A 16,359-nucleotide genomic window follows, 5' to 3' on the forward strand; every position below is an offset into this window, starting at 1 on the left:
TTTCAACAATTGGGAAAAAATACCACTGTTTATGACCGATCATAAAAATTGCCTGCAAGCCGATTACAACAATCGCCGGTGTGTTCTCAAAACTGAATGAAATAATATCTGCATTGCAAATGTCAGTGACCAATCAGCAAGGAAGTATAAAGAAAATTTTTCCACTGAAATTGAAGATCAAGGTAGTCTGTATCCTGTTCTCAAATCTATTAATACTGAATACTTTCTTCGCAAGTTCGTATTGCAGTGTGTAAGTGATTATTCTGAAACCGGAGTGCCATGGTTTTTTTAAAAGTAATAGGAATGCAGAGTTAAAATTAATATGAATAAGAGACAAGGTACTTTGTTTAATTTTGGTATTAAGAAATCTCTTATTGAAGGTGTTTGTGATGGAACAGATAGAGAGTCATCCACCTCAAGTCTACAAAGATCTCCAGGATGTACAAAAGGAGGGGAAAACTACCAGCACACAGGAGAAAAGTCTGCATTCACTCGTAAGTAGTTATAATATAAATTTTTGGTGATCGGAATAGCATATGTCAATGAAAATCAGCACAAATTAATTTAATGATGGTTTAATTAATTAATAATTAATTATCAATTATTAATTAATAATAAAAATCAGTTAAATTACCAATTAATTATTAATTAATACATTACAAAATAACCAAGGTGTGTGTGAAAATTTCAGGATTTGTGAAGTGTTCCGTCGTAGAAAAAGTTTGAGAAACTCTGCCATATTCTAACAAAGATGTGTACAGATTCACAGGGAGAGACCACAAAAGAAATGTTAAAAGCTTCATTGACTATATCGTTGTGGATAATGATATCTTCCACATGAAATTTCAGGATACAAGAGCATACAGGAAATTTGAAACAGAAAGTGATTACTACTTAGTTTAGAGAAGGATAAAAGTAAATTTCGTATTGAAAAGAAGAACACGTAAGAAAGTTCTAAAAAGAATCAAAGTCAAGTAATTTTCGTACGTGAACTTATATACTTAAATATTCAAATATTATTGGATAAAAAATTAAAGAATTTGAAAACAAAAACTAAACCATGAAGACTCCTTGGAAAAATCTGAAGAAAACATTTGGTTCAGCCACTGAGGCAGCGATGAAGCTGTTTGTAAGGATAGAAAAATCCAAACTTCATGGTGTTTGGATTTTTCTAAAGAAGAAAGCATATCAAAATTTTTTTACAAATAAGTCAGCAGGTGACTGAAGAGAATACAGAGAAAAATCCAAGATGGTATATAAGACCAGCTTGAATTAAAGTGTGTGTGTGTGTGTGTGTGTGTGTGTGTGTGTGTGTGTGTGTGTGTGTGTGTGTGTGTGTGTGTGTGAGAGAGAGAGAGAGAGAGAGAGAGAGCAGCTTAAACTAATCTCTGTGTAATAGTAACTAAATAAAAGTTGTGGGAAGACTGTTAAGAATATAGAAGGTAAGTATCATGATATTGGCAAAATATTCTGTAGGCTATTGAAAAATCTAAGAATTGAGGATAGATTACTTATAAAGGAATCAGAGATGATAAAGGCATAAAAACTATAGGTAATAATATTTTGAATGTCTAGAGAAATTACTTTGAAAGGTTTTCAAATGAAACAATTAGCGATGGAACAATGGGAAAATATATTCAAGAAAAATGCAATGAGAAATCATGTGTGTGTGTGTGTGTGTGTGTGTGTGTGTGTGTGTGTGTGTGTGTGTGTGTGTGTGTGTGTGTGAAACGTGGATAGGTAGTTGAAGTAGATAATATTCAAATAGTAATGTTCAAATATGGAAATATAAAACTACAGTAGTTATACTACATAATTGAAGGCCTTGTGAGAGAGTCAAATTCTAGATGATTGTAGCAGAGATCTTCAACCCATCAATAAAAAGAAGGAAATAAAACTGAATTTGAGAATTGCAAAGGAATTTCCCTATACTGAGTTTTCTGGCATTTATGTAAGCATCCTAGAGAAGAGGAAAATATTAAAGAAAATGCAATGAGAAGCATATATCAATACTTGGAGTAGAAAAAAAAATCAAATACTTGAAATGTGAAAAGGCAGCTGAAATAGATAATATTCAACCAGACGTGCTCAGATATGGAGGTATAGAATTTTTATTATTTGTAATATTATTATAATGAGACAACATATTTATCATATTGAACTTTAAAATCCTTAACACACCTTTCATCACAACATATTCTAATAATGTGTTCCATTCACTCATAATTCTCCATGTAAAAAATCTACTCCTCACACCCTTCTTCACCACTCTCTCTCTCTTACATAGTTTCCAGGATAGGCTCTGGATCCTCTCCTCTCACCTTTTCCTCATTTCATAATCTCCTTAGTTTGATGAAATTACCTATATCTATAGTGTCTGTCTTCCTCCTATTCACTAAACCGTAATTTGGATTCCTGTAATCTCTCTCTCCATAGCGCATTCCAGCATCCACAAATGATATTGGGAAGGGCTTGAATGGTAATATACAGTTGTTTGCAGATTATCCAAAGTTGGGAAGAACTGTGAGGAGTATAATGTCTAGAGGGTACAGAACAAGTCATCCCTGGAAGCTGAGTAAATGCATGATTAACGTGTGAGGATTGGATTTTTCACTTGGAGAGTTGTGAATGAATGGAATGGATTTCCAGTGTCATTTGTGAGCACTTTATCTGTTAATGGGATCAAGGAGAAGTATGATAGTTTGGATCTCCCACAATGAGTCTTCAGATGTCATGGAGTGCTGCCCATACAATAATAATAATAATAATAATGGAGGTTGTAGCCTTTCAAGGGGATTTTAATAGACTTTCTGAATGGGCTACAAGTTCATTGTAGCAAAGCGTAAAGTTTATGAAGCACAGATGGGATGCAGAGTATAAGATTTTAATAAATTTAGTTTAATCCATTATCCAAGTGTGAGCAAACAAAGTTTGCGCCTGAAAGTATCTTCAGGACTGGGGTAAGGTGGTACAACACCAGGCTCTCCTTGCAAAGGTGGAGTAAGCTACCAACACTCCTATCTCAGTATCTCCCATAATGCAAAACACATCTCCTTGCGGATATGTCTAATGTTATGCATTAAGGGAAGGGCCACAACCCAGACTAGTTTTGACCTTTATTGAGGTGGGTGAGAGTAAAGAATAAACCCATCATCGGCCTATTGAAAAAATAAAGGGGTCAGAGTGCCCCCGAAGAGAAGTAAAAGAGGGGTAAGGAAGTGACAGAGAGGTCAAGGTGGGGTGCTGGGGGGAGGGGGGGGGGGAAGAGGAGAGGAAGCAGAATAGGATGGGAAGGGCGGGTGGGGAGGTGGGGGGTAGGGAAAAAGAAGAAAAATAGGCCTCAGCTCATTATTCTCATCTTGCTAGCTTAAAGCTATCAAGTGATATTTCCTCACCCTCCTCGGAGATCTGCCTCAAGAAATCAAAAGGACCACGGAGGTAGCCGGTGCCCAGGTGACCCGCCCTTTCAGGACAGCCCACCTCGAGTTGGCCTGCGCTGCCTGGGTTTTTCCTCCGAACTACCTCCGTGGGAGACCAGGAAACAAAACAGACCTCGGGGGGGGGGGGGACGCAGAGACCAAGAAGATGACTCGGAGTGGAGCTGCTGCTGCAGATGGAGATCTTAAAGCAGCAGCAGGCAGAACTTGATGGTGTTGTTTCTGACAGTACACAGGATTGGAGGTGAACACCACTTGTTATTAAATTTGGTGTCACCCAGAGCCTCTCTCTCGAGATGTAAAAACCTCCTTAAGGAGCCATAGAACATGTAGAGGATGATCCGAGAGAGATCCAATAGACTGGGAGGATTAGTATAGTTGGAAAATTTTTTCCTAACCTTCCAGATGTGATATTTGAGTTCATTGATGATAACTAGTAACTTCTGCCTGTTGTTGGCTGGTGGAGCGAACTGCAGGAAGATCACTTGCTCCTGCAGTAGGAGGGGGATGCAGAGCACATCGCTTAGCCTCCTCCAGATGAAGGTGGAAATGGGACACCCGTAGAAAGCGTGCTCTACAGTGTCCGGGCTCCGGCAGAAGCTACATAATGGGTTCCAGTTGTTGTTGAACCACCACTTATTCACATTGACTGGAAGGTGTCCATAGGCTATCCTCCAGGCCAGGTCCTTTCTCGACGGGTAGCCTCGATGTTTAGAGAGGTGGCTGAAGAGGATGTCATTGTTGTTGATTCCTAGATCCGGAACTTCAGTATGAAGGATGTTAAGGAGATGATCATACCACATCTTGCTGTTCCGGATCCAGGCAGTGTTGACACCCGACAAGCGGAGTTGTTGTACTAGCTGGCAAAGTCTATTGTAATCCTCTGGAACAATATCCGCCTTGGGACTCTGGTGGGCTGGGATCCCAAAAAGGGGAAGCTTAAAGCCTAAGAAATACCACACAGGATAGCTGCAGGGATGGTCGGTCTGTAGTATCCTGCTAAGATGGAAGGTGGTATTGCTCAGGTATTTGATGTTAAGGACGGGGAGGCCAAAGCCCCCCAGCTTCTCCGGAAGTTGAAGGATCTTCATGTCAACCTCCTGGCGTAGACTGCCCCAGAAGAACTTCAAGAGTTTCCTGTAAAGCCGAAGTTCTTGATCTTCGCTGATGTTTGTTATATTCACGACGTGCTGGTACATAGGGCACAAGATGGTCTTGATGATAGTAGCCCTAGAGGAGAGCGACAGGTGTCCGTTTGTCCAGTCCTTGAGACGCTCGACTGTGGTGTTGATAAGTTGTTGAACGTCGAGAACGGGCTCTGCTGCAAATGGGACCCCCAGGATGGTGAGAGGGTCTCCTGGAGGGACGAGACCCATGGGGATGTTGTTTAGGTCCCAGACTCCATACATCTTGATCTTAGTTTTGTCGGGATTGGGTGTTAACCCCGACACTTTGAACCTCTCTAAGATGTTGAAGAAGCTCTGTATGGAGTCATTGTCCCTGAGGGTGCCCACCACGTCGTCCGCATATGCAATTACTTTGGAGTCATCTGTGGTGAGTGGTAGTGGAATCCCTCTCACAGCACGTGAGCTGTTGACTGCCCGTAGAAATGGCTCAAGGGCTAGTGCAAAGAGCAGTGGACTGAGGGGACACCCTTGTTTGACCCCTTTCTGGATGTTAATGGGGTCCGAAAGGTGTCCGTTGACGAGGAGGCGGGTGGAGCTGTTCATGTAGCTTCCTCTGATGATGGAAAGCAGTCCGCTGCTGACCCCGACTTTCTGCAGGATGTTAAACAGAAAGGAGTGCCGGACGCTGTCGAACGCTTGGTTGAGATCGATGGTCAACAGTGCCATTGAGTACATCTTAAGGTTGACCAGATGTAGCAGTTCTCGGATGAGGATGAGATTAAACTCCATCGATCGGCCAGGAACACCATACACTTGTGTGCTATTGATGACGTATCTCATCCCCAGCTTCAGTCTGTCATTGAGAACACGGGCGAGGATCTTGTAGTCCGTGTTTGACAGACTGATGGGCCTCCAGTTTTTGATGTTGGATGGATCCCTGTTGGTTTTGGGGATGAACACTGTATGGCATTCCACGAATTCTCGTGGCACGTTCCCTGTGTTGAGAAAGTTGTTGAATAGTGCCACGAGAATGGGGAGGATGTAGTCCCAGGCTTCTCGATAGAGTTCAGTGCTTAGTCCGTCTGGCCCAGGCGCTTTCTTCATACGGCACTGCTTGAAGGCTGATGTTATTTCGGCCGCTGTAATTGGTGCATCCAACCCTGCTTGGATGTGCACAGGGAAGGGGTCAATATTCCAACAGGAGTAATCTTGGGGGGTACTGTTGTCCTGGTAGAGGGTGTTGTAGTACCCCCAGAAGGCCTTCAGGATGTCAGGTGTTGTGGTGTAAGTACACCCGCCTTCAGTGATGGTGGTGATGGTTCTCTCCTGTCGAAAATTGACATAGCGCCTGTTGTAGAAAGCAGCCGATTGCCTGTCTTCCGAGTGGAGGTTTAGTCGGATCTTGGTGTTCTTGTCTTCCACTTGCTTCTGTCTCTCCACTTCAATGTCGAGATTAATGTCATGGATGGCGTTGTGACATGGAAAGCCTTGGCGTTGGCTGGCCACGAACCAGCTTCTTTCCTTGTATATATCACGAAGCTGAGATCTTCTGAAGAAGGCACGTTCTAGGCCCCATTTTATCATGTTTTCTTTGATGTTAATTTTTATTTGTGCCCACGCGTCCCAGTCCCAGCCACCGGTGCTCCAAGTGGAGCACAGTTGGTTAAGCTTAGCCGAGAACAAGGACGGGAAGTCTGGTGGTAACTTCCAGGGGCCCGGACCAACTTCTACTGCTTCTAGTGGATGATACGTGAGCACAACCATTTTGTGGTCCGAGATGGTATAATTAATTTGAACGTGCCTTATGGCTTCGGATCTGGAGACAAGGGAGGGTGACAGGTAGAACCGGTCGAGCCGTGTGCCGATAGCTTTGCCTGTCCACGTATAATCCCGACAGTAGGGGTTGTGAGCCCTCCAGATATCCGTTAGCTGGAGATTCTTGAGGTGAATTCCCAGTTGCCTGTAGCCAGCAGTGCCTGTATTGGGATTACTCCCCACTTTATCGTAGGCCGGGTCCACCACGCAGTTAAAGTCCCCCATCAGAATCACGTGATGGGCGCCATATAAGTAAGTGTAAAGTGACTGGAAGAAAGTCGATCTTGATGTTGGATCTGCTGGGGCGTAGATGTTAATGTACCTGGTGGTACAGCCCTGGTACTTCCAGTCAATGGCGAGAACTCTCCCTTCTGCGTCCCTCTGGATGTTATAGAAGGCTCCGAGGAGGGGGGCTAGCATAAGTACCCCGACCCTGGTGCTGTTTCTGTTGCCGAAGCTCCAAAATGATGTTACGGGGTACTTATGGCTTAGTTCCTGCATGTCCTTGTAGTGGAAAAAGTGTGTTTCCTGCAGGAACAAAAGCCGGATGTTGAACGCTAGCATGAGCTTCCACACCTCCTCTTGTTTTGATGGTGAGCGGAGGCCTCTGATGTTGACCGAGGCAATGCAAAAAGGGGGTGGTGGCATTATGATGTTTTACGTTGTTATACCCGGCTTAGGTCCTTGATTCGCAATTGCTCGACATATTTTATTAAGGCTTTAATTTGTGGGGGGGAGGTAGTATATCCCTCACCCTGCAGACCGGCTGCCAGTTCTGCATACGAGCTCGAGAGGACCTCGAACTCATGACGACTGTTCTTAATCTTAAAACTTGCTAATTTATTGTCCACTATTTGATGGTCAAAGCAGTTGAATTGGGAGCCGGTGTGCCTACTAATTTTAGAGTTAATGCTCTCTTGATGGCGGGAAGGGGTTTCCACCTCCATTTCAGACTCAGATGTTGTTGAGTCCGTGCTTTTGCTGGAGCGGCTTCGATGTTTTTTCCCCATTTTAGGGGAAGCCTGCTCCTTCCTCTTCTTAGGAGGTTCTTTGGGGGGTGGAAGTTGATGTTTCCCTTCCTCTGTCTTCTGTTCTTCTGCAGGGTGGATGCTGGCTACTATAGGGGAAGTATTAGAAGCGTCTACAGATGAAGCTTCCTCTGATGTTGTTGAGGGGGGGGGATAACTGGTGAAGTGTTATCCATAGCTTCTTCTGTACCCTCGGTTGTTTGTTGTTCCTCCGTCGCTGGTAGTGGTACAGTTGAAACGACCGAGGGGGGGACTGTTTCCTCAGCCGATGTTGTTGCTGGGGGGGAAACAGTACCTTCTGCTGTTGATGGTGCAGGACGTTTCGTAATTTTCCCTAGAACTGTTTGAGAGAATGTTTTCTCCCCGATGGTGTTGGGGAGTACCGGAAATTCACCGCCGTCTTGAGTAGGCTGCGGGTTCAACAGTTCAATCGGTGCCCCTGCCAGGTCTGCAAATGTGCGCAGAGGACACGATGTTATTTTGTGCTTTGTATTGGAGCACTTTCGGCAGGTGTGTGGGCACTGGCTGGAGATGTGCCCAACACCGACGCAGTTGAAACACTTGGCTCGGGGGCAGTCACTACCCAGATGTTCAGTCGAGCCACATCGCAGACACTGTCTTTGTACCCCGGGATAATTAACCATGACACGTGACGTGCCGATGGTAACGAGGTTTGGCACTGGCTGTCGCATGTCCATGGTAAAGGTGACTTCGCCGGAGTACCAGGCAGGGTCCTCCTTAGAGACGCTCTTCTTTATATTACTCACTTTCCCCCACTTACTAAAAGTTTGTACAAGCACGTCTTCTCCGGCTTCTAGATATTCCATAGGGAAGCGGTCGATCTTAATTTGACGTACTTGTGACCCCACCATGGTAGGGGTCACCTGCTTCCCTTGGATGGGGAAACCCTTCAGAAGTTGATCTGTCGAAGCTAAATTCTTGCCTACTATAAGAAATCGTCCTCCTCCATACGGGGTGAAGGAGTAGATGTTAGAAACTCCTATTATCTCCTTAAGGGCTGTAGTAAGTGCTCTAGGATCCTCCATTCCTGGAATCTCCACTCCTAATGTCCGGGTCCTGGGGGGGGGGAACGGGGATTACTCTACTCATGGTTGATCTCTGCGTTCTAAAAAAAAGAGAAAAATAAAGAGTCCTAAGACTCTGTAAGGAAATCCCGTAGTGCGTATAAATGCACTACCAGCAAGTTAGTAGAGTTAGTACTAAGAATACAAAAGGTTAGTACAACCAACTAAATAACAAGTATAAATAACAAATTATTATTAGTAAGTAACAAATTTAACAATGAATAAATACAATACTGTCCTGCAGCAATCGAGGTCTCTTCAGTGGGAGGCAGACCCAAGTGGAGATACCAGGCAGAAGCATTAGCAGGTCATCTCTCCCTATAGGAGTTGCCAAATGGTGTGCCACCCTTTTTTAATAAATTACTCTGGATTTAGAGAAAGATGTTGAAAGTTTATTTTTCACTTGGTTAGAGTATAATAAATTTGAGGTCTATTGAGGTCTCTTCAGTGGGAGCCAGGCCCAAGTGGAGATACCAGGCAGAAGCATTAGCAGGTCATCTCTACCTATAGGGGTTGCCAAATAGTGTGCCACCCTTTTTTAATAAATTACTCTGGATTTAGAGAAAGATGTTGAAAGTTTATTTTTCACTTGGTTAGAGTATAATAAATTTAGTTTAATCCTTTATCCAAGTGTGAGCAAACAAAGTTTGTGCCTGAAAGTATCTTCAGGACTGGGGTAAGGTGGTACAACACCAGGGCACTCCTTGCAAAGGTGGAGTAAGCTACCAACACTCCTATCTCGGTATCTCCCATAAGATGCCTAACATATCTCCCAAGGAGATGTGTTTTGCATTATGGGAGATACCGAGATAGGAGTGTTGGTAGCTTACTCCACCTTTGCAAGGAGTGCCCTGGTGTTGTACCACCTTACCCCAGTCCTGAAGATACTTTCAGGTGCAAACTTTGTTTGCTCACACTTGGATAAAGGATTAAACTAAATTTATTATACTCTAACCAAGTGAAAAATAAACTTTCGAGTATAAGATTGGTGGAGACATCTTAGAGGAGGTGGAGAAAATGAGGAATCTGGGAGTGTTGGTGGATTTTGCATGGAGAGTGGTGAGGGCATGGAACATATGTTTCATTTGAGAGGGTGTTGAAAGTGCAAACAGTGGAACAGTTTTAGGAGTGGTACCATAGATTTTTGTATTGACTGGTGTTTTGTATTGATGTGAGTTTCTCCATCACACACACACACACACACACACAGCTCATTATACTGTGACTTGAATGTATTCACTGTCTCCACACTCATCACCCTTCCAGGTAATGCATTCCAACCACTCACAACATCCTCCATGCAAAAATCCTACTCATTACAGCCTGCAGGGATGGCTTCTTGCTCTTCCCATCTCCACCCATTCTATGAAAAATCTGATGCACGTTAATCTAGCAATAACTCCTTATCAACTTGTGTGTCTCAATCTTGTCACCCCTGATCCTTTTGTCTACTGGACTGCAATTTGCATTCTCTCAATCTGCTTCATACTCTACATTTTAGAGACCAAAAACCACCTTAATCAATCATCTCGGAATCCATCCCAACATTTCTTCATCATTTTGAAAACCTGGGGATCAAATCTGTGCAGTAATCCATGTACAGTCTGATCAAAGTCTTATACAATGGAAACATAACCTAGATGTCAGTGTTCTCTACATCAGCGCTTCCCAATCTGTGGGCCGCGGCCCTCTTGGGAGCCGTTAGTTTTGTCGAGGTGGACTGTGAAATAATGAAAACAAATTTGAAATGTTTTAAAACTAAGTGTACCATGTCAAATATGTATGTAAAATGCTAAAAATGTAATATTTGCATTTGATTTTTGCAATATTCGCTGTGTATGTTTTGTATTGAATATAAATACAACAAATATATGTCTGTAATACGAATTCATTTTTTTAAGGGGCCGTGAAATATTTTAATTTTTCCAAGGGGGCCTTTACATCCAAAAGTTTGGGAAGCACTGCTCTACATCATTCCCATAATGTGCTGTGCTGTCCTCACAATTCTAGCAAACTTTTGGGGACATTTTGCTAAAATTGTGAGGACAGCACACCAGTCAAAAGGTACCACTCCTAAAAACTGTTCCACAGTTTGCACCTTCAACACCCTCTCAAGCCATACATTCCGTGCTCTCACCATTCTCCATGCAAAAAACTTACTTCTTACCTTCTTACTCACTACTTCTCTTCGTAACTTCCAGTGATGGCCTCTTGTTCATTCCCCTTATTCTACTATATGAAAACTTTCCTCAATTTTAATTCGATAATAACTCTAAAACAGTTTAAATATCTCCATTATATTCCCCTTTGTCTTCTATCCAAAAAGCTCTGCAGCCTCTATGCCCTCAGTCATCCTCATAATCCACATTATGCAGTCCTGATATCATTTGTGTTATCCATCCCTGCACTCTGTCTAAGGTTACTTTATACCATTCAAATTCCAGTAACCAGACCTGAGCACAGAAATCCATATGTAATCTGATCAATAAGACCATAACCCTTTTACACTATTTCTCTTGGCCAGCAGTATTGAGTCAGCAGTTCTTTGAGATATCTTCACAAACTTTGCAATATGTCCTCTGAACTTCAGTTTCTGTCTAAAATCATAACAATATCCCTTGCATTCTCCACTTCTTACAGTATACTCCTAACAATTGAGTATGAGGCATTCCATCTGTGGATCCCAAATTTCAAAACCTTAGATTTGATTGCATTAAACTGACATCCATATTCATTTACCCACCTTTCCAGCTTATGCAAATCCTCTTGAAGAGCCAGAACATCAGCACTCTTACCAATAACCCTCCCAAACTTTATGTCATCTGCATCAACATTATCATCATCAACAAATTCCTGACATGTATCCTCAAGGGGGTGTACAGGATATGATACTACTGCATGAAAAACTTACATCACATCACTTCCTATCTACAATTTTCCTTCAAATCAGTCCATTACCTGTCAAGATTTCAACATTATCAGCTCCTATGTCATCTGCATACAACTGAAAATTTCCCAGTAGTCCTGTGACATTATCATTGACATAAAGATTGAACAGTAACTGTCCCACTACTGACCCTGAGCAACTTCATTTGTAACCTTCCTACTCATTGATACTGCTCCTACCCATATGCAACTCTCTGCTATCTATTAGAAAGCCAGTTACCAATCGAATCCACTAACCTGACATCCAAACACATATGTTGCAACTTAAAACAGCCAACTTGTTTAATGGTATTGATAATTAATATGATAATTTCTCTTGTCACATACCTTTACAAAGTCCAAAAAAAGGACAATGTATGACTTACCTTCATCCAGTGCTCTTGTTACTGTTATCTTTTCTTGTTACTGTTACTGTTATCCAGTTACCTTTTATAATAAAAAGGTAACTGGATTACTAAAACGAGAGCGCACTTTAACAAATCTATGCTGGCCTTCATAAATAATATTGCCCTCATCTGTCCAATTCTGCATACAGATTCTTACTAATTTCCCCAAAATTTTAACATCTGACAAAATACAAATAGTCCTATAGTTTGATACCTCTATTCTACCATAATTTTTATACAATGGTGATGTATCCTCCTTCTACTCTCCATGAACATGTCCTGTTGCAAGACTTTCATTGAATGGCAAGGTTAATGACATGGTTAAGTCACCAGCACGTTCCCTTAAAACGCTTGAGGAAATTTCATGTACCCCCCCCCTCCTCTGCCTTACTGACATTCAGCATACTCAGTATTCAGAATACATCCTCTTTATTCACTTCTAACACTCCACCAATCCTTATCCTTTTAGGAATAAAGCCTATTGTATCAGGATGGAACACTAATAAAGTGATCATTAAATAGCTCAACTCAATTTTTCCACTTACTTGCAACATAGCAAAAAACTCCTTGGGATTCTCCTTGATTGCAGCACTAGTTTTGTCTCACATTCTAATTTTTCTCTCCTTACAATAGTAATCACTTTCCTAGCCTGAGCCTTATATTCTTCATGCAGTTATTCTCCACCTCTCTCTTTATATGTCTTCCAGAATCGCTTTTTCATCTGCAGTTCCTCTTTAATTTTTCTTGTCATTCATTCAATTAACTCCCAATCACTTTATCTTTTTTACTCGAGGCATACAATTTGCCATTTCTGTCAGTAATTTTTTCGTAAGTATTTCCCATGCACTACTGACGTTTCTTCCTTAAAATTCTTTCATTCATTGTACTGCTGCAAGCTAGTTTCTAAGGCTAAGCCTTCCTTACAATTCCTTGTAAATTTCTTCTTCTTCCTTCATACCTCTGCATGCCTATTCATCCTATAAGTTAAAACTTCATGCTCATTCTCACCAACTGGGAGCAATTATGGCATGGCAATCACAATCAGATCATCTGATGCTGTCACCAAATTCAAAACTCTTGATCCCCATGTTCCTGCTGCCACATGTAGTCTAACACAGTTGTTCCTCAGGAAATTCAGAAATTCATTTCCTTTTGCAGTGCATGCTGCTTGATCTTCCCAGTTTCTTGTTTGAAGTTACCCATATTCAAATTAGTTTGCACTTGGCAGACTAATTTGACTAAACATTTTCTGCTCATCACCATCTGTATTTCATGATCCATAGCAACAACATTTTAAAAGCCATTAAAGTTGCTTCTGCTTAGATTCTGCACCCTGAAAGGACATAAAGCATCTCTTATCATGAATAACTCTCCACCACCACAACCACCACATTTACCTTCCCTATCTTCCACACCTTCCTTATTTAACCATTTCACTGATAGGAAAATCTTTGGAAATATTGAGTCGATCAATGCCACTAACTAATTCCCTTTATTCATAATGCTCCTAGCATTCATACACAGAAATTCTTATAGCCGTTATTACTCCGATCATACTTCACTTGGCTCTGCAATATGGTGTAGGCCCTCTCATTTCTCAAGCCATTATTCCACGAGGCCATCTCAGCTATGTGCCACCCTTGCAAGATTATGAAGTAATATAGTCAGTGATACTTTTGTTATTTCTTGTGTCTTCTCTCCATATGAATTTGTGTGTATCTTTATGCTGGAACATGGTGTAAGTTTCTCACATACACGGCACTAATGTACTATAGGTAGACCAACTAATTTCTTGTGTATGTGCCCAACATAAAAAAAGATATATATTAGTGTACTTCTGAACAGAAATCTAGCAAGTACTTGCCATCATTATTATTTGCTCTTTTCTACAAATTTTTCCAAATTTTAATAATAATTCATAATCATTGTCTTTTAATCATTTCCTTATCTGCCGTTTAGATCTCCAACTGAGACCAACTTTTCCTTTTTCTTTTGGTCATCTGCCTTCTCTGATGCCTCAAAAAATTCCTCTACTTCTTCCTTTGCAGAACCTTCCCTGAGAGCTTAGGCAGGAGTCTCATCATCCACCAATATCATCATTTCTCCATTCTGATGTTTGCTTCCATTGAAGAAGATTGTGTTGAATACTATAAGTATTCCTTCTTTTCCCCTGATGATCATTACTTGAATATAATATCTTCTTTTGTTGCTTAGAAGAACCTCGCCCATTTTGTTTTGTTTGTTTCTGTACTACGTATTATGTACTTATCCAATTCTGTTAGTTCCATTTCTTTTTTGTTGATGTTTCTTACATTGATGATACCACTCTTGAACTCTGCAAATCTTACACCATTTACCCTGGTTCCCTGATGAAAACATTTGGGGCCTTCTTATGTAGACATTGCCCCAGCTGTCATGAAATTCCATCATGTTGCACCATCATTTTATTTTGGTTTAAGCCAGTAAGCATACAGTTTGGTCTGTGGAATCCCAAATGGCTAGCTCATCCTTGTTCATTAAGTATCTAGGTAATCTATACCTACTAATGGGGCAGCATGAGAAGGTGTAGACTGGACATCAAGTCAGAGGCTCTTGTCACTTTCTTCATTCTTTAAGGAATGAAGAAATTGACACTAACAGGCTACTTGAGGTCTCCTACCAATTTTCATGATCTCAGAACCGAACCCTGTGGAACTCTACTTGTAACTTTCCTACTCCCTGATACTGCTTACCCATATACAACTCTCTGATATCTATCAGAGAGCCAATCATCAATCCAATCCACTAACCTGATATCCAAACCCATATGATGCAACTTAAAAATCAACTTGTCGTGTGGCATCCTATCAAACGCATTGGAAGAATCCAAAAAAATGACAGTGTATGCATTACTCTCATTCACTGCTCTTGTTACTCTATTATAAAAGATTACTAAAACAAGAGTACCCTTTAACAAATCCATGTTGGCATGCATAAATAATATTACCATCATCTGTCCAATTCTGTATATGAGTTCTTACCATTTTCTTCAAAATCTTAACAACTACAGAAGAAATACAAACAGACCTATAGTTTGATGTCTCCATTCTACCACCACCTTTATGTAATGGTACTATTTTAACTCTCCTTCCACTCTTCAAGAACCTGCTCCATTACAAGACTTTCATTAAACTCAGTCAGTTTCATTAATGGCACACTCAGTTTTATAGCACATTTCCTTAAAATATATGGTGAAATTCCATCTAGTTCCCCTGTCTTCTTGACATTTAGCATACTCAGTATTTGGAATACATCCTCTTCATTCACTTCTAACACCTCACCAGTCATTATCCTTTTAGGAATAAAGCCTGTAGTACCAGGATAGAACACTCTAATAAAATAAATATGCAAATTATTTTAAATATATACAGAAATCTCTGGGTGTGACCCCAGTGCAGGCACTTAATGTTTCAGTTTTTTTGTTGTTTTTTTTTAGCAAATTATTACCATACAGATATTTTGACTGATTGATCGAGTTTTAAGTAAAAAAAAAACATTGATGCAGTAAATTTTTTTTTTTCTAAGTGGGTATCAGCAAAAAAAGTTGACCTGGAAAAGGAAGTGGAAAGTTTGAAGATGGTTCTAGAGATGAAGAGCACAGAAATCCATGCCCTTCGCAAAGAAAATATAGAAATGATGAAAGAAGTGAGTACTTATCTTTTACAATTTATATAATTATAATTATATAAATTAATATATAATAATAATATAATATATAACAATAATAAATAATTATAATTATTTATTATTTATTATTGTCTTATCTTAATGGAGTCAAAGACTCACTGTGGGAAGTCACTATATCCCGTACACGCGCACACACACACACACACACACAGATTGTAAAATTTGATGCAATAGAAAGTTTTAAATTTTAAGCCTCGACTTTTGCAGAGGTCATAAAAATTTGTAAATATAGTAAAACTACACATTGCCATACTAATTGTAAACCAATAAGAGTATCTGGCACTAAGAGTAATGTAGAATTATTCTTAAAATTATTAATTAGTATAAATATTCAGGTTGTGCACTTTATGTAATATGTATAATGGCATCAAGTCTTGCGTGGAAGTAGATGGAAAACTTACAGACTTCTTTATCATTGAAATTGGAGTTAGGCAGGGTTGGGTGCTATCTGGTCTATTATTTATCATTTTAATTGATTGGATTATGAAAAATTCAATTAATCATCAAAAGAGAGGAATATGTTGGGACTTTACATCCACACTGGAAAACCTTGATTTAGCTGATGACATAGTGCTCCTGTCCTCCAAGTTTAATGACTTATAGCTAAAAACTGATGACTTTGCTTGCTGCATAGAAACTGTGGGTCTACATATAAACAAGAAGAAATCCAAGTGCATGCGAATAAATGAAAATTCAAATAGAGAAATTAAGTTAAAAAATGAAACAATTGAAGATGTTGATACTTTTACATGCCTTGGATCAGTAAATAAACAAGGCGGCACTGACAAAGACATTTTACAAAGAATTGC

The 16,359-nt window shown here is 40.5% G+C and overlaps 1 protein-coding gene across 2 annotated transcripts in view; it reads left to right on the top strand.

Moving 5' to 3' along the window:
* Nucleotides 1-16,359, top strand: part of LOC150097966 (uncharacterized) — a 490,509-nt gene that overhangs the window by 384,627 nt on the left and 89,523 nt on the right. For both annotated transcript variants that reach the window (XM_090406015.1, XM_090406016.1), the window contains exon 12: nt 15,389-15,508. In XM_090406015.1, the coding sequence (XP_090262141.1) occupies nt 15,389-15,508 (120 nt within the window). The remainder of the gene's footprint in view (nt 1-15,388; nt 15,509-16,359) is intronic.

The sequence above is a fragment of the Typopeltis vanoorti genome, chromosome 16 (genome assembly GCF_054136105.1).
Source record: "Typopeltis vanoorti isolate ZY-2024b chromosome 16, IOZ_Tvanoo_1.0, whole genome shotgun sequence".
Taxonomy (NCBI): Eukaryota; Metazoa; Arthropoda; class Arachnida; order Uropygi; family Thelyphonidae; genus Typopeltis; species Typopeltis vanoorti.